The sequence below is a fragment of the Talpa europaea genome (assembly GCF_964194135.1).
Source record: "Talpa europaea genome assembly, chromosome: 7".
NCBI lineage: Eukaryota > Metazoa > Chordata > Mammalia > Eulipotyphla > Talpidae > Talpa > Talpa europaea.
In genome coordinates, this window is record NC_140074.1 from 83,577,735 (window position 1) to 83,603,093 (window position 25,359).

General features: G+C 52.1%; 2 protein-coding genes across 2 annotated transcripts; one reads left to right on the forward strand and one right to left on the reverse strand.

Moving 5' to 3' along the window:
• Positions 1 to 538: 538 nt before the first annotated feature.
• SLC13A2 (solute carrier family 13 member 2) lies at positions 539 to 23,607 on the forward strand (the record flags this gene model as incomplete). Its single annotated transcript, XM_084238501.1, has 12 exons — positions 539 to 640; positions 16,327 to 16,455; positions 17,042 to 17,178; positions 17,288 to 17,502; positions 17,972 to 18,173; positions 18,279 to 18,401; positions 20,029 to 20,247; positions 20,450 to 20,538; positions 20,823 to 20,944; positions 22,062 to 22,223; positions 22,846 to 22,983; positions 23,437 to 23,607. 12 exons carry the CDS (start codon positions 539 to 541, stop codon positions 23,605 to 23,607), a joined length of 1,809 nt encoding a protein of 602 aa, XP_084094627.1.
• LOC311173414 (large ribosomal subunit protein uL23-like) lies at positions 11,093 to 11,578 on the reverse strand (the record flags this gene model as incomplete). The annotated part of the gene is made up of 1 exon (XM_084237356.1): positions 11,093 to 11,578. One exon carries the CDS (start codon positions 11,576 to 11,578, stop codon positions 11,093 to 11,095), a length of 486 nt encoding a protein of 161 aa, XP_084093482.1.
• Positions 23,608 to 25,359: the final 1,752 nt, after the last annotated feature.

The window sequence follows — 25,359 nt, forward strand, 5'->3', positions numbered from 1 at the left end:
ATGTTGAGCTTCCCTGCCCTCCATCCTCGACTAGAAACTCCTAGAGGGTAGGGTATACCTGAGGCAAGGCTGTCACACCCATGCCCTGCATAAACTGCTCAACTGAGATCCCAGCTTTTGGGGAGTGAAAGGAGAGAGGAGAGGCTGGGCTGTCTAGAGGGCGTAGGGTCTGGCCCTATCAAGGCCAAGCGTAGGCCTTCCAGGTCCCTTCCTCCCCAGCTCGTTCTGCTGTGGCCCTTAGCAGCCTCCACGCACATAAGGAGTTAACTTTGGCCTTAACTTCATGAAGGAATCTGAAGCTTTTATTCCTTGATCTTGCCCTCCTCTTTCTTTGCTAAGTCTTCCTGATCTTTACACCTCCTGCAGGTCCCTCCTCCTTACTCTCACCTTCTGGACTCCAAAAACACTCTGATTGCTAGGGTGGGTCAATGGTTAACACTCAAGCCTTTATATAAGCCTGCCCTGGCCGGTCGCCTACCTGCTGCGTGTCCTCTAGGTCCCGGGATCCAGACGCTGTGGCTCCTCCACAGCTCTCACCATGGCCACCTACTGGCAGCCCCTGTGGGCCTACCGCTCCACTCTGATTGTCCTCATCCTGCCCATTGTGCTGCTGCCTCTGCCCATCGTCCTGGCCTCCAAGGTAAGAACTACCACAAATAAGCTTCAAGGGTACAGGGAAGGGACTGCCTGGCCAGGGTTGGGCATTTTGAGGAGCACATAACCTGCTCATCCCTCCAACCCTGGAGTGAGGCCATACCCCCTGGTCCTCCTGAGGGCTGAGGTTTAAGAGGTTAGAAGAGATTTTTGCTCTGCAACCAGGAATAGGAGCCCAAACGTCAGGTGCACTTGAAATCAATTGCCTGGGGAGATGAGTAGTCAGTTCTGGAGGTCAGGTGGAGGCAGATGAGGATGATCTGCACACTACGGGCCCACCCAGGCTTGGATCTCGCTCAGGGGGGCCGAGCAGGACTAGCTGTCGGAGACAAATGGAAGGGGCGCAGGCAGTTTGTATCTTCAGGAGCAGTGTAAGCAGAAAGAAGGCACTCACCTGTGATCCCCAGGGCTAAGTCTGCCAAAGAGGAGGGCGAGAGCTTGACAATGGGACTCAGACACTGTACCCTGAATGGAGGGGAAGGTGCCGCTGCCTGCTGCCACCCCTGCCCCCAATCAGCAAGGGTTATACCCTTGGCTCCCGTTACTGGAGCCCCAACCCTGCGCCCTGCACTGTGCAGCTAACTCTCTCCATTTCAGTCTGGCTGTCCCATTTCATAGATGGGGAAGGGGAGGTTAAGTCACCTACCCCAAATCCCTAGGCCAGTTCTGGTCTTGTGGAACTTGGATATTATACACTTACGGGGCATCTTTATGTTTGTCAGGATATACGGTCGGGTGAGTCTCTGGAGGCTCCATGATACTGGACATGATCAGGCTGAGGCTGACCAAGTCGTTATAAAGCAGAAAGCAGCATTTTCTCCACTAGAGAGGAAGGCAAGGTCACCTACCCACACTCTGGATGTGACTGTCTCGACCTCTAAGAAGGAGACTTTTCCCAATGCATACTTTAGAGAAGATAAAGTTCGTATCACTAACAAACCCTCTGGGCTAGTGCTATGGAATCCATCAAGAAGAAAGCCCTCCCCACCGCGAACCCCGTAACACCTCCTATAAGTAAAAGAACACAAAATTATGACTCTAAAATTGGCAGAGGGTTTGGGAAGTGTCTGTCCAGGAGGAGGACGTGAGACTCAAGCTTTGCAGTAGAAATCTGACAGGTCACACAGCACATGCATGCAGGGTGGGGGTGGGGTCTGCTTGCAGTTTGTGCTGTCTTCTGTACCGCTGCTTCCTGCAGGCTGAGACAGGACCTGGGCCTGGCTCTACCCAGAACCCCAGAAATGCCCCTCAATGAACCCTTTTCTTTCTTGGTCAGAGACAGGGACACTGAAGGAGGCTTTTTGTCCTCAGTGTCCCAGAGGGGTGAGGAACTAGACTGTGAAGGGCCAGGGGCCCTGCCACCTGTGAGTGACAAGGCCTGACTGACCTTTGAGAGACCCTCGTGTCAGGTCAAAGCCAGTAGCTTATCTGTGCTTGTGATGAGGCAGGGGAGTTTTCAGACAGGTTTGGGCAAGTGTGTTCAGCCAGGAGGGAGGACAGACAGGGGCTGTGGTTTCCATTTCTCCCGCAGGAAACCAGAGTCCAGCAAGATTCAGTAACTTGTCCAAAGCGCTACAGGAAGCCTGACTCAGGACCAGAAACTAGGCCTCCTGGAGGAAGTGCCATGTGTCTTCCTTCCACTGTGCCCAGCCCTGCTGCTTGCCTCTGCCCCCCAGTTACTGCCTCAAACCAGTTGAGTCCTCAGTCCTATCTGTGAAGGCGAGTCTCTCCACTGGGGCCCTAGATACCAGCCCCTCTGAGGGACTTTGCTCCTATAATTATCCTCTCCCTCCTGCATCATCAGTTTTCCCCTCTGCCTGATATTTCCCATCAGCATGACACATGCTAGAATATCTCACGTCTTTTAAAAAAAGCCCTTTTCTTCATTCCCACACACCCTCTACCCATGCCTCCTGCCCCTGCTCTCTCGGAAAGCAGAAGTCCCCAAGACTGTTCACCCAGCACATGTATTTTCTCTCTGAAGACAGTTCCAGTCCCAGGACTCTAGGCATCAAGCAGACTCTCATCAAGTGCCTGGCAACTTCCGTGGTAGCAAACCCCGATCCAAGTCCCCTTCCTCAACCACTCAGCAGCATTCGTCACAGGTGCCACCAACCTTTGCAAGTCTAGCTACTTCTTTGGCTCTGGGGACAGCCTCTCCTGGTTTTCCTTCTGGCCAGCCACTTGTCCTGGCTCCTCCTCCCTATCCTCACTCTGCCCCAGGGGATCCATGCAGGCTCTGGCTATATAAAGCATCTCCCCAGACTGTAACCCCAGCCCCAACCTCCCAATGTGTCCTCTCTACCTACCCCCGGGCGCCTCCCCCTATGTGTTCTCTGCATGTTCTCTTTGTCAACAGTCCGGCCATCCCGAACAAAACCCCGACTGTCACCTTTCCAGGTGATTCTTCCCACAGACTCCCTCATCAAAATGCAGTTCCACCATCTATCTTCTGGAGCTACCAACACAGTGCCATTCCAGAGTGTTCTCTTCCCTTCGTTTCCATACACATCAGCATGTCCTGCTGATGATATCCCAAGCCTTCTCTGATTGGAGCCACATTTCACTGCCTCCACCCTGGCCAGTCACCATGATTTCTTACCTGTCTCTCCCCATCCCAAGACTGTCATCACCCAACCACCAGGATGGTCTTTTCACAACAGATGATGATATCACTACCCTGCTGGAAACCCCACCCATCAACTTAGAATAAAATCTAAACCTCTTAGACTAGAAGTCCCTGGGGTTCTGTCCCTGGGGACTGCTCTGTTCCCCACTTCTGTTCACTCTTCTCCAGCCTCTCCAGCATTCTCTCTGTTCCTCAAACTGCTTAACCCCCTGCCAGGAATGTTATTCTCCAGAAGCATCCTCATTCCTTAGATTTCAGCTTAAATCCACCTCCTTGGGGAAACCTCTTCTGACTGCCCCTGGTGCTCTTTATTACAAAATTCCATTACTTTATTTAAAGGGCTGAAATTTCACTGTCTGAAATGATGTGTTTATTGGTTTTCTATTTACCCTCTGACTCCTATACCAGAATGTAGGGTCCATGAGGGAAGCAGGGAAACAACACATACTTAGCAAATGAATGAATGAAGGGATGTGGGCAAATAAGACCCCATCCTGAATTCCTGCTGAGCCTCTCTTTCTGCAGTGAGTCCCCTGCTTACCTCACGCTCCTGGACCCTGAAATGGGAAGGATGAATCCCAAGCGAGGCTCACACTGTGTGCATATAAGAGTTGACATTTAGTGAGTATTTTTTTTTTAATAGAGGCATGTTTTATTTATTTATTTATTTATTTATTTATTTTGTTTGTTTGTTTGTTTGTTTGTTTGTTTATACATGCACTGGGTACAGTCAGAAGCGCGGGAGGGTGAGAGAATTCACCAGAGCCAGAGCAGGGAGCAGAGCAGGCAGAAGGACTGAGGTACACTGCTGAGGGGAGCAGCGGGCGGCAGGAGAGGTCTGCGCGCCATGTGGGACCCTCCTCCGGTGGCCGGGGAGCAGCCGGGGATCAAACCGGCGCCGCAGAGGCCTCGGGCAGCTTCACAACCCAGCGCTCAACCGCTGCGCCACCGGGGAGGCCCCATTTAGTGAGTATTTTTATGTTCTAGGCATCGTGCCAAGCACCTCAGAGCATTAATGTGTTTATTTATCACAATAACTTCGGAGTTACTGTGAAGGTACAATTATTGTGTCCATTTTACAGACGTGTAAATTGAGTCCCAGAGTGGTCGAGCAAATTGCCTAAAGTCCCAACTAGAAAAAGGCAGAAGTCTAGCCTGGAACTTGGTCCCAGGATCTCTGCCTGAGGCTATCCAGGGGTGCAGGGTGGTGCCCCTCTTGTGAGTCACCTCTTGAGCCTCTACCCTCATGTCCGCCCAGCCTTCAGCCAATCCTTCACTGTCCTTCAGTCCAAGATGCCTGCTAACTTTATCTGAGTTGGGGGTTACAAAAGGAATACAGACATTCTGTATTCAGTGCAGGACACCAAGTATATATGCAAAGGTATAGCCAAAAGGCGCTGGAGCTCAGAGGAGGGAGAATTGAAGCAAGAGGCATTTGAATTGGGCTTTATAGGGCAGTGAGGGGTAAGTGCTTGCCCAGAGGTTAAAAAGCCAGTAATTTAGAAAACACAAATACCTTCCAGACCCCAACAGAACTATCTGTAAAAACAGTCTCCTGGTGGGATAAAGTTTGCCAGGGCAGGGCTTAGCTGAAATCTATATCGTATTTACAGGAAGAACAGAAGGCAGAATCTCTTAAGCTGAGTCACCTGCAGTCCTAGACCATAGAAACAGCACTGTGTGTGTGCATGGGCACTTAAAGTCTGTGTAACTAGTATATTCTTACTGTAAGTTATTCTGAAACCCAAAGACAACACGGGACTCAGATGATTCACTGAGAGCATGAGGACTGAACAAGGAGTTTGAACCTCCATTCCAGGATCCACCTCTATCTTCTGAGATTTCCTGGCTCTTGGTTGAGAAGGCAGAGTTCAAGGAGCAAACAGGGATTTGGGATCTAGATTGACCTGGGCTCAGGAGCACATGCGTGGTGTGTGTGACCTCACCCAGCCTCTCCAAGCTTCTCACATCTAAGGGGCTGCAGTCGGGATGAAATGAGATAACCCGTGTCCAAAGGGTGCCTGGCACCTGGGGCTCAGTACACAGTGGCTCCCTGCACTCTGCTTCTTGTCTAAATTCCTGGAAACACACTTAACCTCAGGCACTGTGTAGATGTCTGGCCTCTTCTCCACGCCCAAGCAAGGAGGCAAGGTGTGCCTGGTGACCCCCACCAGGGCAGAGGGTGTGGTCCCTGAGTGTGGCCTTGAGCAGCACCTGAGGAGACCAGATTTTGGCCTCTGGAGTGCCTGGGAGTAGGATTAGAAGGAGCCAGCCTCCAAAATCGGGAGGATCCCTGGAGTAGCGAGAGAGGTTTTCCAACTTGGACTCTGCTCCCAAATCTTGTTCATGCTTATCAGCACCTGCCCAGGTGAAGGTAAAGAGTGACAAAGCAAGGTAGAATCTTCCACAGCAGTTTCCTGCCTCTCACTCAGCAGCGAGGCCCAGGCTGCTGTGGGGATCAGACCTGGGAAGAGTGTGGGAAGGCTCCATGCGTCATGGCTCCCACCTGCGTGCCTCGCTCCGGTCTGCTGTTTTGCCCTTCAGTAGACACAGACAGGCCTCGTCTGGGGCTAAACTATGATGTCAGGCCTCTTGTCCCCACTTTTGTTTTCTCTGACACTCAGACACCTTTCCCCTTGGCCTCCTGGAGCAGCAGATGGGGCAACAAAAGCATTCACATTAAGAGACAGAAATAAATAAAAATCACCCAAATGAGATCAAGCAAAGGATAACAAGGAGTCGGCCACCATCCCTTGCATATGGCAGAGCCTCAAAGGCGGCTGGGGGTGGCAGTGCTTTTCGGTGGGAAAAGGGAAAGCTTCAGGTGTGGCTGACTGGAGGTTGCTGATGGGGGAGGCTGGAGGTGGGCTCACCAGAAGCGGGGCACCTTATGTGACTGGTTAGGGGAGTGTATCTGGCTTTTACTGGCTGGTCCTGAGTTGGAAATAGGGCTAGAGAATGGGGGGCAAAAATTAAGAATGTTGATAGTCATTGTGTTACAGGGCAGGGAGAAGTGCACCCCAGATCCCCCCCAAACCTGCCTGCTCTAAATGGGTTCTGCCATCCGCCGCATCAACACAAAACATATGAGACTTTAATGGGAAGGAACTTTAATACAATTAGGAAACAATACAGGTAAGGCAAAGAGTCTAGTTTCTAAATGAAGCACCCAAAGTTACCCGTCCCCTCATGGGTAAAAGTCCATCCAAATGGGATCGGCCCAGAGCAAGGCCCCAAAGCCTGCCACAAGTCTAAAGCATCTTCCAGTGGGGACCCACAGAAAAGGGTCAGAAACAACCAGACAAGCCCGGAAGGAAAAGAGCAAAATCAACATCAAGATAAAAGCTGCCATTGTCACCTTCCCTCGGGTCTCACCCACATCTGTGTCACCCAGTCCACGACCAAAGGCAAGCGCAGTTTCTTCACGTGTCTCTAGGTTCCATGCGCCTCCTCCAGGTCCCCTTCTGGTTCCATCCTGCTTCCTTCCTCAGTCTCCTCTGCAGCTTCTTCTCTCTCTGCTCATCTCCACCCTCCATTTGGGTGGGGCAGGGAATGTGGAATCTCCCCCTTTCCTGGGGACCACCCTGTTACAATTGAACCAATCCCAACTGTTGTAGAGGTTGTGGTTTGGCTTCCCGGGTCAACTGCAAAAGACATTGTGAGATTATTTTTATCTTTTTTTAAAGATGTATTTGTTTATGCACACAAGGCCAGAGGTGTGGGGGTGAGAGGATTCACCAGAGACAGAGTGGGGAATAGAACAGGTGGATTGACTGAAATACACTGCTGAGGGGAGCAGCAGGCGAGTCAGGAGAGGTCTGCTGCACCGTGTGTGTTGTTCTCTGGTAGGCCGGGGATTGAACCCCTGCTGCAAAGCCTGCGGATAGCTTCATAGTGCTGCGTCTTAACCCCTTGCGCCACCAGGGAGACCCTGTGGGAATATTTTTATACATGGGCTGACTGCTGTCCCCTTTGTATAGGCAGTCTTTCAAAGGTATTTTGCATTTGGCATCAGCATATTATTCCTGGAAAGGAAACCCCCACCCCAGGTCAGTCTGCACTTCCTTCAGGGGCTCCTTCTTTGTGGTCACTGTCAGACACCTGGACACCTGGGACAGACCCCTGAAAGTTTTCCTCCTTCCACTTCCACTAACCAACTCTCAGCCATTACCCAAACCCTCCAGACACCACTGGAGGTGTCTCACATCTCTCTGCCCATCTCCACGGCCATGCCCTGCTCCCAGCCCCTGTGCTTGCCCAGCTGGACACCCGGCATGCCTCCCGGCCTCCCTGCCTGTCTTCCAATCCACCCACCACACGATAGCAGGAACAAGCTCCTTATTTTCATCTTTAGAGGATTTATTTATTTAATCAGGTGATACAGGCACATCGTGCAAAATTCCACAAAAGAGGGAACCCAGACAGAGGTCTGTCCAGAGGAAAATCTCAGTGGCCGGTGTGATGTTCGTCCTTCCCCAGCAAGGACTCCTCATCCTTGGGGGGTCTGTGAACTTGAATGGAAAAAAATTGCATTTTCTTGTCAATAACCTTTACAGAAAATTTAGCGTTTCCTTCCGTTCCGAATGTGGACCACAAACCACAATCATATTAACGATCCCTTTGAAACTGCCACCCTAGAGACCACAGATATTTTCCTATCGCATTAGAGCTGGTGCAGGTACCTTGAAAGATTGTTTACGTGAATCATGACTTTGAAATTACAGTTGCTGTCAGTCACTGAAGGCCTTATTAGTTAACAAAGGATCCCATATATCACCATCTTATCTATTTTTTAATATCATTTCCATAACATTGGTTTCCTTGGTAATCCTACATTATTTAATGAATTTAAAAACATAGTCTAGGGCCTCCCTGGTGGCACAAGGGGTTGAGCACCGCACTGTGAAGCAATCCTCAGCCTCTGCAGCACGAGTTCGATCCCCGGCCGTCCAGGGAGCTGAACCACGTGATGAGGCAGACCTCTCCTGTCTCACCCGCTGCTCCCCTCAGCAGTGTATTTCAGTCAGTCTGCCTGTTCTATTCCCCACTCTGTCTCTGGTGAATGCTCACACCCCCACATCTCTGGCCTGTACCCCAGCTCTAGTATGCATAAATAAATAAATCTTTAAAAAAATAAATAAAAATAAAAACATAGTCTAAGAAGTTGGAAGCCTTCATCAGGCTGGCGAAGGGGCTCCTGGAACCAAAAAAAAGGGTAAAGATACAAATGTTTCTAAGTATTTGTATTTTTATTTAATGCCTGCGCCTCCAGGGAGACCGCTTTTCTAAGTATTTTTAACACTAGTGAGCTTTTTTTTTTTAAATAATAAATTTTATTTTTATATTCCCCATACAATTGCAACCCCCTAGTGACCTTTTTTTAAAAAAAAAAAAATTTGTTTATTTATTTGTACAAGCACTGGGTCCAGTCAGAAGCGCAGGAGGGTAGAAGAATTCACCAGAGCCAGAGCAGAGAGCAGAGAGCAGAACAGGCAGACCGACAAAATACACTGCTGAGGGGAGGAGCGGGCGGCAGGAGAGGTCTACACGCCATGTGGGACCCTCATCCGAGGGCCGGGGATCGAACCAGCGCTGCAGAGGCTGCAAGCAGCTTCGCAACCCAGCGCTCAACCGCTGCGCCACCAGGGAAGTTCCTAGTGAGCATATTTTTAAAATCACAAAGGCAGCGTCAGTGTAATCTTTTAATAAAACGCCAGCCCCCCGACCACGTCACTGTCTCTGCTTAAAACTCTTCAAGGACCTCCTTTTCCATCCCTGTATTTTGGATGAAGTCCTCGATCTCAGTCAGGGCAGACAAGGCTCCTTCCAAGCATTACAGCCCTCCAAGATTCCTCTTTTATGCCTCCCTCATTCTGTTCCCTCTGTGCTTACTCCCTCACCCTGATAGGTCTTACTTACCCACCCACTGAACTCCTATTCATCCCTCAGTACCCACTCAGTATTCCTTCCTCAGCCCAGAAGGAGGGGGGCTCAGGGAAAGAGCCCTTGCCCTCTGGAATGCCTTTCTCTGGTCTCCTTCACAGCCGTGCTTGGCAGGCTGCCACTTTGTGCCTCCTCTCACTCCCCAGACCCAGGAGTGCTCACTGCCAGTAGCACCTCTACTTGCCAGGGGCAGAGGGGCAGTGGGAGTGGCCTGCTGTGTACCAGCTCATCCCCAGCTCTGGGTTAACCTTCAATCACCAGGAGGAATGAGTGTCACATCTCAGATACCAAGGGCATGTTTGCTGCTGTCTGTAACGGGTAAAGGCCACATGCCCGCAGGTCCCATACCTTGTCCACACCCAGGGTCCAGAGTCTGCCCTGGATTCCCTGACACCTTCATCTCCATTTGAACCCTGGAAGCACCCTGGCTCTCTAGTAACTCAGGAGCACATTTCTCTCCCAGTGCCAATCTGACCATCGACAGTCCCTTTAGGCTTAGACCTACATACTCACATCCTTCATTCTTATAATAACCCAATAAGATCGGTGTTGCTCTTATTTTCACTTGTAGATAAACTGCATAAAGGAGATACTCTGTATAGTTGGACATGCTCAGTATCACTTACCTAAATAAATAAATAACTAAAACTGGGCTTCCCTGGTGGTGCAAGGGGTTAAGACGCAACAATGAAGCTGTCCACAACCATCGCAGCATGGGTTCAATCCCCAGCCAGGGAGATGGCCCACATAGTGCAGCAGACCTCTCCTCACTCACCTGCTGCTCCCCTCAACAGTGTATTTCATTCAATCTGCCTGTTCTGCTCCCCACTCTGTATCTTGGGAATCCTCTCACCACCCGCATCTCTGGCCTGCACCCCAGTTCTTGTAGGAATAAATAAATCTTCAAAAATAAATAAAGGGCCTCCCCTGGTGGCGCAGTGGTTGAGTGCTGGGCTGTGAAGCTGCCCGCAGCCTCTGCAGCACAGGTTCCCGGCGAGGGTCCCACCTGGCGCGACAGACCTCTCCTGTCTCACCCGCTGCTCCCCTCAGCAGTGTATTTCGTTACTCTGCCTGTTCTGTTCCCCGCTCTGGCTCTGGTGAATTCTCTCACCCTCCTGCGCTTCTGACTGTACCCAGTGCTTGTATAAATAAATAAATAAATTTTTCAAAAAAAAAAGTAAAAATAAAAATAAATAAATAAATAACCAAAACTGAGAGAGGTGAAGTAACTTGCCCAAGGACGCACCTTAATAAAACTGAGCCTGGGCACTCAGCTTTTCTGACTCTGGCCTGTGTTCCCAGTTGTAATGAAGCAAGCAGACAGCCAGTTTTGGGGTGTGGAAGCCCTAGGAGGGTTTCTCTCTTTTGTTAGCGGCTGAACTTGCAGGGCAGCTCACCCACCCATCACCCTCCCGCCCAGTCCACATAGAGCCCCAAGGGCCATATTGGGCCTGACTCATGTCTCTATCCCTAGTGCCTCAAAGTCATTCACCTTTTCTTTCTTTCTTTTCTTTTTTTATGGTAAGAAATTGTATTTATGGGCCTCCCGGTGGCACAGCCATTGAGCGCTGGGTTGGGAAGCTGCCCGCGGCCTCTGTAGCGCCGGTTCAATCCCTGGCTGCCCCCCGGCCACCGGAGGAGGGTCCCACATGGCGCGCAGACCTCTCCTGCCGCCCGCTGCTCCCCTCAGCAGTGTACTTCGGTCCTTCTGCCTGTTCTGCTCCCTGCTCTGGCTCTGGTGAATTCTCTCACCCTCCCGCGCTTCTGACTGTACCCAGTGCTTGTATGTATGTATGTATAAATCAATCAATCAATCAATAAATCTTTAAAAAATATTGTATTTAGAATTAGCCAGCTGGAGTCAGTTTAGATGATCCCAATTTTGTTGGCAACATCCAAAGCATCATAGTCAGGAGCCAGTCGAACATATGCCTTCTTTTCTCCATCAGGTCTGATCAGGGTATTGACCTTAGCCACATCAATGTCATAGAGCTTCTTCACAGCCTGTTTGATCTGGTGCTTGTTGGCCTTGACATCCACAATGAACACAAGTGTGTTGTTGTCCTCTGTTTTCTTCATGGCTGACTCAGTGGTAAGAGGGAACTTGATGGCATAGTGGTCAAGCTTGTTTCTTCCAGGAGCTCTCTTCCGCGGATATTTGGGTTGCCTTTGGAGTGGCAAAGTCTTGGGCCTCCGAAAGGTGGGTGAAGTGCGGATCTTCTTTTTCTTATGGCCGTGGACGCTTTTCAGCACTGCTTTCTTGGCCTTCAAAGCTTTTGCCTTGGCCTTGGCTTTGGGAGGGGCAGGGGCTTCCTTCTTTGCTTTCGGCACCATCTTCGTGAAAAAGCTCATTCACCCTTTCATTCACTGTCAACTCCGTAGAGGAACCAGGCAGCCTACATGGGGTGAGCAGAAGCAGACTTGGGTCCTGCTCTCTGGAGCATAGTCTGATGACAAAGATAAGTCATTCATTCATGAAACTATGTTTGATTATAATCTCTGACAAGTGCTATGCAGAAGAAGTACAGGGGCTTAGAGTGGGAAAAATAGAAATAAACCCCAGCCTGGAAGCCATGGAGGTTTCTCTAAAAAAGGAATATTTGGGGAGTTGAGTCTCAGCACTACCAAGCTATCAAGAGCCACTGCAGCAGGAGTTCCATCCCCAGTCAGGGAGCTATCCGCATGGCGCAACAGACCTCTCCTGTCTTGCCCGCTGCTCCCCTCAGCAGTGTAGATCCCCCTGTTCTGCTCCCCACTCTGTCTCTGGTGAGTCCTCTAACCCCCCCCCCAACCTCTGGCCTACACCCCAGCTCTTGTATGCATAAATAAATAAAATAAAACTTTAAAAGAACAAAAGGAATATTTGAACGGAGATCTCAAGAATGAGTAGACATCAACTGGGCAAAGTGAGGGGGGAAAAGAGATCCAGAGAAGATTATTTGGTGCAAAAACCCTGTGGCTACAGGCAGGACAGTATTTGAGAAACTGGAAAAGGCCAGTGTGGCTGGAGCAGAGAGAGCAGTAAGGCACACAGACCAGCCCTGAACTTTCCTAAGAGAGATGGGAAACCCTAAAGTATTTGTTACTTTGAAGGGTAAGTGTGTCTCTGTGTGTTGCAGTTGGGTATGAGGATTAAACACATTTGTGTCTCAAGATCATGCCAGCGGCAGCAGAGAAAGATTTCAGGGGCAAGAGAGAAAGCTGTGTGGTCAACAGGGGCCTCTGCAGGAGTCTTGGTGACAGATGTTGGGACTTGGGCCTGGCTAATGACTCAGAGCTGGAGAGAAGCAAATGGAAGCATTGGGGGCATGGAAACAGCAGGAATAGATGCCTGGCCCAGAAAGATTATTTGTCAGCTAGACAGGTGGGAGGCTCGGTGACTGCCCCCAAGGGACTCCCAATATCCTGGATTGCACCAAGGATGAGGAGGAATAGGGATCTGAACAAGGCGACTCCCTGGGGCAGGGAGGAGGAGGTGGGGGTGGTACAAGTGGGAAAGGAGAATTTACACACCCTGGCCACACCACAGCAAAAGAGCAAGGGTCTAGAGACGTGGAGATGGAAGAGACAAGACCCCCGTCCTCAGAAGGGCTCCCATAAACAGACACCAAGAAAAGAATAAATTCTATAGCCGAGAAACAGAGCTGGGGAGCAACTAGCCTTTCAGCCTGGGGAAGGAGTGATAGAGGGAAAAAATGCACAAACAGCATTGGCCCCCAGGGAAAACTCTCCTGCCAGTTTCTCTCTTTTTTTTTTAAAGATTTATTTATTTTTTTAAGAGTTTTTTTTTTTTTTAAGATTTATTTATTTATTTATAACATACAAGCACTGGGCACAGTCAGAAGCGCGGGAGGGTGAGAGAATTCACCAGAGCCAGAGTGGGGAGCAGAGCAGGCAGAAGGACTGAAGTACACTGCTGAGGGGAGCAGCGGGCAGCAGGAGAGGTCTGCGCGCCATATGGGACCCTCCTCCGGTGGCCGGGGAGCAGCCGGGGATCGAACCGGCGCTGCAGAGGCTGCGGGCAGCTTCGCAGCCCAGCGCTCAACCGCTGCGCCACCGGGGAGGCCCTATTTTTATTTTTATACAAGAACCAGGGTGCAGGCCAGATGCGTGGGAGGGTGAGAGGATTCACCAGAGACAGAGCAGGGAGCAGAGCAGGCAGACTGAAGAAATACACTGCTGAGGGGAGCAGCAGGTGAGACAGGAGAGGTCTGCCGTGCCATGTGGGATTCTCACCAGCTGGCCAGGATCGAAATCACGCTGCAGAGGCTGCGGACAGCTTCACAGTGCGGTGCTCAACCACCTGGCCCCCAGGGAGGCCCATCTCCTGCCAGTTTCTGAGCTGTGGGAGACACTACCTGGATAGAGCGCAGGCTGCACCCTGCACAAACGCGTGGTGAACCTCACATGGGGTTGTGTGGTGCACCAGCCCTGGTGGGCTGCCAGTTGGGTGACCTGCTGTAGGCACCAGCTGGGCTTAGGCAGCCCAAGTTCTGCAGAGCTGGTCTGCAAGGCAGAAGGTACTAAGTTGGCCAGGGGGATAAGTCCGATCCCCAGGTCCCCGCTTCTAGAGCAGGGGATACTGGAATTGGACATATTTTGGGACCAAAGAGGAAAGGATTCCTAGGGCTCTGCCCTCAGGGAGTGACCTGGGCGGGGTGGGGGGGGGTGGCCTTAAACGTAGACCGCATCCCAACCTCGAACCCATACCCTTTAAGTTTCAACCAGCAAATATCAACAGGCAACGCCAGACTTCACTGAGTCTCATTTCCCTCACCTCTCAGTTGCAACGAGAAACAGATACCAAGATACAGAGCGCAAGGATGGAATGAGAGAGGAGGTGTGTGAAGCACCCACCTGGCTGTGCCTGACCGCTGTAAATTCTCCACTCTGGCTCACACCTGCACTGCTGGGGCTTGTGGAGACCCCTGCTCCTACCAGAGACAAATTCCACACGGGAAGTTTAGAAAATTCCCAAAGCAATTCAGGGAAATCGCAGTAGTGTGTTAGGTACTTGATTTCTTTCCCTTTGCCTGAAGCAGGGACTCTAACACCCTTTCCAAGCCTGGTAGACTGTAGGCCCTTCTTGGATGCACAAAATAAAATGCTTAGGATCACAAAGGAAACCCATTATTTTGAAATACAGTTAAACAGGCATAACAAAAAGCGGCAATTCAGAATACAGGTGCTTCTTTATTAATGCTTCAAATAAGATCATGTTGATATAACATGTCAAAATTGTGGTGGATGTAAACAATATTTCGAGATACTGTTTGAGATAACGGCAACTGTTCTGGGCAGTTATCTGAGAGCCGAGAGCCACGATTGAATATCTGTGATAAAATCACTGCTAATAGTGGTATGGTTCATTGCCTCTGTTCATAGCCTTGGTTAGTTGCTAGTAAAAAGATGAAGTCATTTTCCTATCTAACCATGAATCCTTGGAATTCCACACCCCAATTAAGAACCCCATGGCCCAGAAAAAACAGGTCAGTGAGTTATGCAGCCATGGGGCATGCTGACCCGCAGGATGTGTTGGGCAGAGACCAGAGCCACCAAGGCAGAGACCAGAACCACCAGGATGACTTCTGAATGGAACTCTGAACCCAGTTTTGGTTTTTGATCCAGAGGCAGACAGACAGACAAGAGAGGGACGCAGGGAAGCTGTAAAGGGGAGGAGAGCCATAGATGTCACACCAGAACACCCACAGGGGCAGGCATATTAATAGCTCCCTTTGGAAAGTGGAAATGGGCTCTCAGAAGTGAAGAAACTTGCCCAAAGATAGTCCCCAGAGAAGATTAGTTCTGTTTGGATTCACAGCCCCAACTCACCCCTTGCACACACCCCTGTGCAATCAGGCCTGAGGCTGGGGGACACCCTTCAGCCATGAAGAATGGAACTCAGGGCAGAAGGTAAAAGGGGGACTCAAAGAACCAGAAGGCTTGGCTTCTTCACTTACTGTTTGTGTGATGTTGAGATAATTCATTTATTTGCACCTTTGATTCATCACCTGGAAGATGAGAACAACAGTCATTACCCACAGAGCAACTAAGTGCCATTTAAAAACACTTGAACAGCCTGGAGCACAATGCCTGGCATAGCCTCTTCCTGGGACACTTCATTGTTCTTATTCACCAAGCTTTCTTCTTGGATCAGCAGGGTGACCCTCGGCCACAGCCCCCTCCTTGTCTCTGGCTAGAGAATTCAGGGTGGCTGGACACGGGGTCCAGGAGAGGTTGCCTGCCCTTAGGCCAGAGGGAAGATGAGTAACTGGCTATTCAACCATTGCAGGTGGGGAAGTGGTTGAGGAAACAGCAGCTTCAGCAGAATCAGCTTCCTGCTCCTGAGAGAGGGGGAGGAGAAAAAAAAGGGGTGGGTCTCTGGTCAAGGATCAAGGTGGCCCCACCCTGGGGCCCAGGAGGTATTGTCCAAGGTGAGGAGCGGTGGTAGAAGTTTGATGAAAAGGAAGTGAGACTGACCTCATGGCACAGCAGACCTGCTTGCAGCTCCCTAGGCTGTGGAGGGAAGGTCCTCGGAGCTAGGCAGCCAGACCCCTCATGTGGGGTCCATCCTGGCCCTGCCACTCTCTACTTCTGTGACCTTGAGCCACTTACCTGCTCTGAGCTCATCTATAACAGTGGGATTATCAATTAATGGCTGTTGGCATTTCTTGCACAACACAAAAACACCAGTTCCTAAAAGTTGCTCTATAAACAGCTCTATAAACAGGTCACCTGTAAGGGACCCTCCCCAAGTTTTAGGGTACAAAGAGCAAGAGGCCCTAAGGAGTGAGCTTAGTCCATTCCAGGGGGAGAGGAGGAGAGGGACAGGGTGGTTGGGACTTCCCAGCCCCCATTGTCCCAACTTGCAGCCCTTCCTTCAGCAGACAGAGTGGGCAGTGCCCCTGCCAGAAGAGCCCTCCTGGCGGAGGGTTTCCGTGCCCTTCCTCCAGGGTCCCTGGGCCTGGGGCTCAAGGCTGGCTTTTAGAGGCTCCCCACACTGTCACAATGGACTGTTTTCTCTGGGGGGCAGGAGATAATGCGACTCTGGGATTCGGCCCTGCCCCTCCCCATGGCTCTGCTGCCCCTCCCCTCCGCAGGAAGCCTACTGCGGCTACAGCATCATCGTCATGGCGCTCTTCTGGTGCACCGAGGCCCTCCCCCTGGCCGTCACTGCTTTCCTCCCCCTCGTCCTGTTCCCCATGATGGGGATCATGGATGCCTCCGAGGTAAGCTTTCTCGTCCACAGGAAAAAGGGGGTCCAGGGGCAGAAGGGGTCTACCCTAGAATGCTGGTAACCAAAGAAGCTCGTCACAGGGAGAGTATAGGGAAGAGGGTCCCTGCCTCCCACTGGCAGGTCAGAGAACCCTGGGGGAGGAGACATCTAGAAGATGAAGTGGGGGGTGTTAGTGGAGGGGTGCATCAGGATCTCCTAGAGGGCTACTTAAAACATGGAGTGCTATGCCTGCCCAGAGTTTCTGATTCAGTCAATCAGGGGCAAGTTCCAGGATGGTGATGAGGCTACACTCTAGCTTCTAGAAGCAGCTAAATTCTTGATCTCCCAGTCCATGGCTAGAAACATGAGTGGAGTCAGGATAGATTGTTTCCCAGTCATTCCCAAGGGAAGAGAAAATGAGTTTGGCAGAGAGGAGCTTGATTAATATTGAATTGCAGGTAATCCAAAGACCATTTCCATTTGGTTCCAAGAACCCAGGGGGGCAACCTCTTTGTGGGAATGTCAGTGAGCTCCATAAGCCCAGGGGCATAGTGGGAATCCCAGGGTCTTCCTGCCTCTCAGCCATCCCTGCCCACCAGGTCTGCATTGAGTACCTCAAGGACACTAACATCTTGTTCATCGGGGGCCTGCTGGTGGCCATCGCAGTTGAGCACTGGAATCTGCACAAACGAATCGCCCTCAACGTGCTCCTCATCGTGGGGGTGCGGCCTGCCCTGTGAGTGCCCACAAACCAGGCCTGCAGAAGCTGGGACAGTGTGGCATTTGGGGAATCCAGTCCCTGAGGGGATGCCAGAATGCCAGTGTGTCCATTTGTCTGTCTCTAGGCTGATCCTAGGCTTCATGTTGGTCACGGCCTTCCTGTCCATGTGGATCAGCAACACAGCCACCACAGCCATGATGGTGCCCATCGCACATGCTGTCCTGGAGCAGCTGCACAAGGCACCCACGGGCAAGGAGATGGATGTGGAGGAGGGCAGTGACAACCCCACCTTCGAACTCCAGGAACCAAGTTGCCAGAAGAAGGAAGAGGCCCAGCTTGGTGAGGCCAGACCCCACTTTGGTTCTTGGCCCTTGGGGGTCTGCAGAGATAGTCATCATAGGAGTAGTCATCATGGAGCCTCTAAGGAGAGAAAGGGAGGCAAGAAGTCCAGGGACAGATTTGTCCTGAATTGCCCAGCACTTTCCTGGCTTTAATCCCCAGGACACCCTGGCAAGCAGAGAGCTGGAATCTGGGTGGACCTTCAGGATTTCCAGCTCCATTATTCCTGTGTGGTTTGGTTAAGATTCTTCCCTTCTCTGTGCCTCATTTTCCCTCTCAAGATGGAGATGTTGGGCCAGATGGGATCTGAGGCTCATCCTACCTTCAGTGAGTCATCCCCCCGGTGAATGCTGGGGCAGATCTAGAGGCAATCTGTGCCACCCCCTGGCCTAGGGCTCCTCACTGACACGGAGCCAGGAGCCAAGAAGCTCCAGCCATGCTCCCCACCTGAGCTCTCTCTCGTTCCCAGACAATGGCCAGGCCCACCCAGCCCTACCTGCTCCTACACCCATCCCACCTGCTCCTTCGGTGACAACCATCAGCCAAACCAAGGAGCAGCTCCGCTTTACCCAGGGCATGAGCCTGTGTGTGTGCTACTCAGCCAGCATCGGGGGCATCGCCACACTGACTGGTACCACACCCAACCTGGTGCTGCAAGGACAGATCAACTCGTGAGTGGCAGGGGCTGGGGATATACACCCTCAGGGAATGGGGGGGCTTAGGGGGTGGGAGAGGCGGGAATGGGCTTGTCATGCAGCAGCCTCATCCCATTTCAGGATCTTCCCCGAAAATGGGAACGTGGTGAATTTTGCCTCCTGGTTCGGTTTTGCCTTCCCCACCATGCTCATCTTGTTGCTGTTTTCCTGGCTATGGCTACAGATCATCTTCCTGGGGTTCAAGTAAGTGGAGAAGTGGGTGAGAAAAGCCTAGGAGCCTGCCCTTATGCTCTGGAATCTTCTAGTTGGGTCAAGTTGGCTACTCCAGGTAACCATTGCGGAAAAGAATTTAACCACTGCCCCAGTGAAGTCTTACTCCATTTTCTCCACTTGAGAAAATGTTGGCATCTGAGAAGATGACAGTGAAGGTGCACTACACAAGTACGTTTGTCAGTGCTGGGGTTGAAAACCAGGTCTCCTGATGCTTGGACCAGGTCCCATCCCGTGATGCTTCACAGTCCTTGGCTTAAGGTACACTCGCTGAGGTAGTTAGTTACAAAATCACCTGTTATATTCAATCCCTGTCCTTGGAGCTCACCATTTGGCAGGTTATGATCTGATGGGGGCCATGGCAGAGGTCCTGTAGGAACATAGCCTGCGGGAACAAGGATTCCAGAAGGTCCCTAGAGGAGATGATGGTAGAACTGACTTTACTCAAACTAAAAATTAGCCAGGTAGAGAGAGCGTGGGGTCAAAGTATTCCAGACAGCAGGAACATCTTGTACAAAGGCAAAAAAAATGCAAAAAACAGCATGGTGTATTAGGAGACTCCAGTTCCGTGTGGTTGAAACATAAATAGCAAAAAGGAGTGTCCAGAGATGAAGTGAGAGACACAATCAGGGGAAGATTGTGAGCTTGTGTGCCGCATAAAAATTATCAGGGCCAACAGTAGTAAACAGGTTTTATTTCTACTTTCAACACTGGATTACTGGTAATCACTAGAGCTCTGAGTTGAAAATATTTTGAGAGCTTGCTAGGGTTCAGTTGGAATTGAGTTTGGGATTGATTAGTGATGTCTGATGTGAGTCCAGGCCAGGAATTGTGGCCTGTGTGGTATTGTGGGATGAGTTGTTATTTGCCCTTCCTGCCCAGGCAGTGGGCCTCCATTGAACATTTTTAAGCATTGTTACTATACTTTGGAAAAATCTCTTAGGTGGGTGTGAAGAGGCTGGATTGAGTTTGGGAGCTGGTACAAGGTGAGACAACACAGAGCCAGGCACCATGAAGGATTCAAAGATGTGTGAAGCGTGATCTTTACCCTTGAGGAGTTCACAATCCAGCAGGGTAGTTGAGATTTGCCTGAGTGAAAAGTTAAATGTCAACATGAGCTAAGCAAGTGGCACACAGATGAAGACAGGAGACTCCTGTGCCTCCAAGAATGATGTGGGTAGGGCTGATATTGCAGGAGATGCCCAAAAGCAGGGTTTCCTGGAGAGTTGTGGGGAGAGGGGAGTGATGAATCAAGATCAGAAGGAGGCATGGGGTTCGGGCCGCTAGGTTGTCACTCTGTACAAGAGAAGGCTCAACACAACCCTTGGCACAACAGGGTCAGTGGGGCAGGTGGAGCAGAGCCAAGCATGGGAAACCCAGCTCCCCCTAACCCCAGTCTTGCATCTGCCAAATAAGAGCCACAACCCTCTGAGAGACTTCTGCTCTTATTCTAGAACCTTGGGAAGATCCAGGGCTTTAGTGTAGCAACCCTGAGGTGGCTTCTGCAGACCTCAGTTTGTTTATCACAGGCACTCAGAGCTCCTTGCTCCCCTGCCTGGTGTGCGGCCCTCATGAGCTGCCCCTGGCCCTCTGCCTGCAGCTTCCGGAAGAATTTTGGCATTGGGGGACAGGCACGGGAGCAAGAGCAAGCAGCCTACCGAGTCATCAAAACAGAACACAAGCGGCTGGGCCCCATGACCTTTGCAGAAAAGGCTGTCAGCGTCCTCTTTGTCCTCCTGGTGGTGCTCTGGTTCACTCGGGAGCCCGGCTTTTTCACTGGCTGGGGCAACCTGGCTTTTTCCAAAGAAAATGGGCAAAGGTAAGCATTCTAGGGTGAGAAGGAATACTTTTGGAGTTCTCCTGGTTAAGGGAGGTGGGAAGGGAGTAGATGGGCGGTAAGGCTTGGCGGGGGAACTTTCCAGGAGAGGTTGGCATGGGAGGGGCCCCTCTCCATCACCGCTCCACCCTGTGACCCCAGGCCACCCAGGGCCACTAAGCCTACCCAATCTGCCCACCCACAGCATGGTGTCCGATGGGACAGTGGCCATCTTCATCAGCATAATTTTTTTCATCGTGCCCTCCAAGATCCCAGGGTTAACCGAAGTTCCAGGTAAGCACCTGGACTGGTACAGGGAAGAGTTTTCAGGTAACCCCTGCCTTCCAGCATGAAAACTGCCTTTGACCACACTTGACAGGAGGAGCCAGAGTCCAGAGAGATTGAGGTCACTTGGGGGCACAGGGACTCGGGGACAGAGTTGCTGAGAGGTTTGCAGAACTGAGGGTCTCCCTTCTGCAGGCATTAAGCTCTTGTAGGGACCTGTACAGAGAAGCCCAAGCAGAGGGAAGTAAGCCTGCTGGCTCTTGGTGATCCATCCTTCTGTTCTTGGGGAGTAGGAAAACCAGGGAAACTGAAGGCCCCTCCTGCTCTCCTGGACTGGAAGACAGTAAATGAGAAGATGCCCTGGAATATCGTGTTCCTGTTGGGTGGTGGCTTTGCCCTGGCCAAGGGCAGTGAGGTGAGAGACCCCTGCCCCTCTCCAGCTGTTTGAGGAAGGCACTGTGGCAGGAAAAGGGGGCCTCTGCTTCTATTCTACAGAGGGGAGACCTGATCCCAACTTAAGAACCCCCTGGTGGGGAGAGCCTTTTGTAGCCTTTGGAGAGAAGGGGAAAAAACACAAACCAGAGACTTCTTCCTAGTGGAGTTCTCAAAGCCAAAAGGAGGCAATTTTCTCGGGTGGGAAGGAACTGTTCGCAGGGGACAACCACCCACCCACTGCCCTCTCACACACGGAGAACCAGAAAATGCAAATAACTTTAGCACCCGAGTTAGCTGTGGTTGGGTGGACACAACGTGTCTGCTGTGGCCACCAGGGGGTGCCATGATCACACCAAGCAGGTTCTGGGGACCAGGGCATTATTCCCCAGAGCCTCCGAGAGGGAAATCCCTGAGCCTGCAACCCAGGGGCTCAGTTCTAGCTGAGTTCATACACTGTAGAGAGAAGAAGACAGATTCCTGGGGTCAGGTATTGGTGCCTGAGACTCCTGGGTCAGCAATCAGTTCAGCCATCAAGCATACCAGCTATGCCAAGCACTATTCTGGGTACTGGGTGGGCAGGGCAGCATTGCATGAGATAAAGTCCCAGCTGCTTGGAGCTCAGTCCAGGGTTCCAGACTGGGCAGGGCAAGACCTTGGAGCTCTTCCCACCCTATGGATTGTCTTCCTGTGAGACTTTTCTCAGTCTCTTTCCCTCCTTGCCAGGATCAAGGTCCCTTCTGCCCCAACCTACCAAGCTAGAGGGGATAAGGAGAAGGCTAAGGCTGTCCAGGGACTTCCTGAGAGAGGTCAGGAGAGCAGGAGTAAATGGACAAAAATCTTTACTCGCTTCGAGCCCCAGGTTCCCCAAAGACTCTGACCCTTCTCCTAGTTTCTCAGCTGACCCTTCTCCCCACATTCAGCTGTTCTTCAGGACCAGGAAGGGGACCCTTGGTTCTTGCTGGGTCTTATCTTCCTTCCCAAGCTACTTTGGAGTGTAAAGAACAGTGGGCAGGAACAGAATCCTCCCAGAGCCCCAGCTGGAGACTCGGGGCCCCAAGTAGCCCAGCCTCTCCCTCACTATCCTCCTCTGTCCACAGGAATCAGGTCTATCAAAGTGGCTGGGGGACAAGCTAACCCCGCTGCAGAATATTCCGCATCCTGCCATTGCCTTCATTCTCTCCCTCCTCATTGCCACCTTCACTGAGTGCACCAGCAACGTGGCCACCACCACACTCTTCCTGCCCATCCTGGCCTCCATGGTGAGCTGGCCCTGTGACACAATCCTCAAGGCAGCCCCCCTGCTTACCCCCACCCAAGGGCCCACCTTCAGAGCGGAGTATATCTCCTCTCCTTTCCTGGAAAGGACCCTTGGGCTCCCCCCCCCCCCTCAGCTGAGGGCTGCTCTGGGCCCTCTGGACCTCTGGCCTCTTACTCACCTCATCCCTGGTGACATCACCCCTTGGGTATCCTGATGGAGCTCACTGGTAGCCTCACCCTCTCCCCTGCCCAGCCCCTGTTCTGGTCATTCCTGAGGTGACAAGGTGAAATTGCTCCCCAGAGCGTCCCCAGCCCCTTCCTCCCCAAGCGCGTTCCCGCAGCCTTTGATGACACCCCCGAACCTCTTTGAGATCCGTTTTATGGGCCCCTCCCCTATCCACGCCCCGCAGGGCAGGGCCGCACACTCATCCCCCTCCAGAGAGGTCAAGGGGCCCTTCCCAGGTCACCCAGTGCTTTATTGCAGGGTGGTGGGATCATGGCCAGAGTGTGGACGAATGTGTTTTGGGGAGATTGTCCATCAGAGAGTGGGGCAGGACAATGGGGACCATGCCTTTCCCTCTGAAATGGGGACTAAGACCAGCTCTGCTGCTGTTCCTCCTCCAGGCTCAGGCCATCTGCCTCCATCCTCTCTACGTCATGCTCCCCTGCACTCTGGCGGCCTCCCTGGCCTTTATGCTCCCCGTGGCCACCCCGCCCAATGCCATCGTCTTCTCTTTCGGAGGCCTCAAAGTGTCTGATATGGTGAGTGGCAGAAAGGCCTGGATGTCTCGGCACCCCTTCCTGCTCTGACTGTCCACCTTGGTGGACCACAACGTAGCTTAATGTCGCTAAGGTTCTGAATTTTAGAGTGGACCCTTCTCAACTCCGGGGGGCAGAGGGGAGCTTGGGACATCACCCCTGGGTGGAGCAAATTCAGGTCGGGCTATGAGAATTTAGGGAAGAATTTAAGGAAGGTGCCAGGCACCAGGGATGGACTAAACGAGAACAAGGCCCAGCACCCCGGAAGCTCGCAAAAAGCGTCTCTTCCCCTGTTAGCACTGGGAGTAGAGGGGGCAGAGGCATTGCCTGGTGCTGCTGGGTAGACCCCAGAGAAGACTTCCCAGAGGGTTACTCACGAGAGAGCTCCTGAGCACCCCCTAACACTTGAGATACGGTGTTGACCTGCTCAGTCAAACTGATTCTTCCACACACCAGGCCCGGACGGGATTCCTGCTCAACATCCTCGGCGTGCTGGTCATCTCACTGGCCATCAACACCTGGAGCCAACCCATCTTCAGCCTAAACACCTTCCCCTCCTGGGCCCAAAGCAACACCACAGCCCACTGCCTCGGTGGCCAGCTCAACACAACCACGCCTAGCCCCTAGACCAGAGTGTCATCTGGCCAGGATCAAGGACATCCACCCATTTCTACTCCTCTGAGCCAGGAGTGGACACCCCAAGCTCCAAGTCAAACACTGAGCGAAAGGCATAAGTCAATGTGTATAAGGACGGTGTGAGTGTGCTCGATCTTGTGTCAAAGAAAACGTGTATATATGTGTGTGTGTGTATGTGTGTATGCGTGTGTGTGTGTATGCATGGATGGGTGGAGGAGTGGGTGGGTGGGTGGGTGGAGAGAGTGTGGTGTAGGGTGCTTGAGAGGGAGGTTTGTGTGCATGCACGTGAGTCTAGGTGTATATGCTTGACAGTGCACACTTAGGAGTCCACAGACACTGCAACACGCCCTCTCTAGCATGCCAGTTCTGTCTCCCCAGCCTGGTGTTCTTATTGCACTATATATTTATTGAAACTCAGGGTAGGGATGACCCAGGGAGCAAGCTGACCTACAGTTGCCATGGCAACAGTCTCTGGGTCCTGCCTAGCTACGGAGCTCTCCCCAGCTTCTCAGGGTTCAGAGGAGGGTTCAAATACTATAGTCACATTAAAGTTTTTTTCAATAGAGTCTGACATGGTTTTTTCACAACCATTTCCAGGGCTGGCCCACAATGTGGTTCAAGCGCCAGGTTGGGGGATATGGTGGGAGGGAACCTGGCTTCTGTTCTGCTTGGCAGCCCCTTGGCACCTCTCCCAGCCAAGGGAGAAGGTAATGGCCGGGAACCCCTGCCAAGGCTGATCGGAGTGGGCGCAGCTACCCAGGAAAGCAGCACTGACATCACCTGGCCCAGCTAATTGGGAGCTGCCAGTCCCTGCGTGTCTTTGGGAAAACCGGCCTCCCCGTTCCCAGAGCACTCCCTGGGCATTTACATAAAACCCTCTGCCCCTGCCAATTCCTCACCGACCCTTCCTCCAGCTGGAAAAACCAGTCCTGCCAGACCAAGGAAGGTAGGCTGACCCATGTTGTGTGCCCAGAGAGATGGACCCTCACCCCAAATGGCAGCCTGAAGCAACACAGAGGCAGGTGAGACTCTCACAGCAACAGGTTCAAAACTGGCATGGCCTCCAGAGGCCAGGACCAGGCATCACTGGGTCGGTTCTGCCTTCCCACTGCACACCACCCCTTCTTCAGAAACCGTGGAGTTTTCATTTATCTGACAAAGTGGGGGCGGGATAGGGAAGGATGAGGCCGCACCCATCACCCATTCTGGGAGTGCGCCATCTCTTCTCGGCTGGAAGTTCACCTTTACCCCTAGCCTACGTTTCCATCCCTGCGGACAGTGGCATATACGCCTTGAGTTCACCTAGATGGACGTTTCCTAGTGCCTCATCCGGTTCTCTCCTGTTGCAGTGGGAGAAAAGAGATAGTTACCATCACTGCCGTGCCCAGTAGAAAAGGGGGCTGAGCTGTGAAGGGAGAAAATCAAAAAGGATCAAATTCTGGATTCCTCCTGGCCCCGGCCTTCACTCAGTCCTCCTGAGATGGGAGGCGCAGATGGGAGGGGGCTGCCACATGGGGGAGAACATGGCTATCCCCAGGGGACAGGGGATCCTGACAGGACACGCTAGGTATCCCGCAGAGTGAGGAGTGTCAGGCAGGTGGCCCCGCCCCCCAGCCCCCCAGGCTGGCATTCCTCACTCATGAAGTACAGTCATAAATCACACTCCCACCCGGACCCACATTAGGACCCCCCCAGCCCCCAGAGGACAGTCCCTCCCATTGGGAGTAGGCTGGCCCCAGAAGG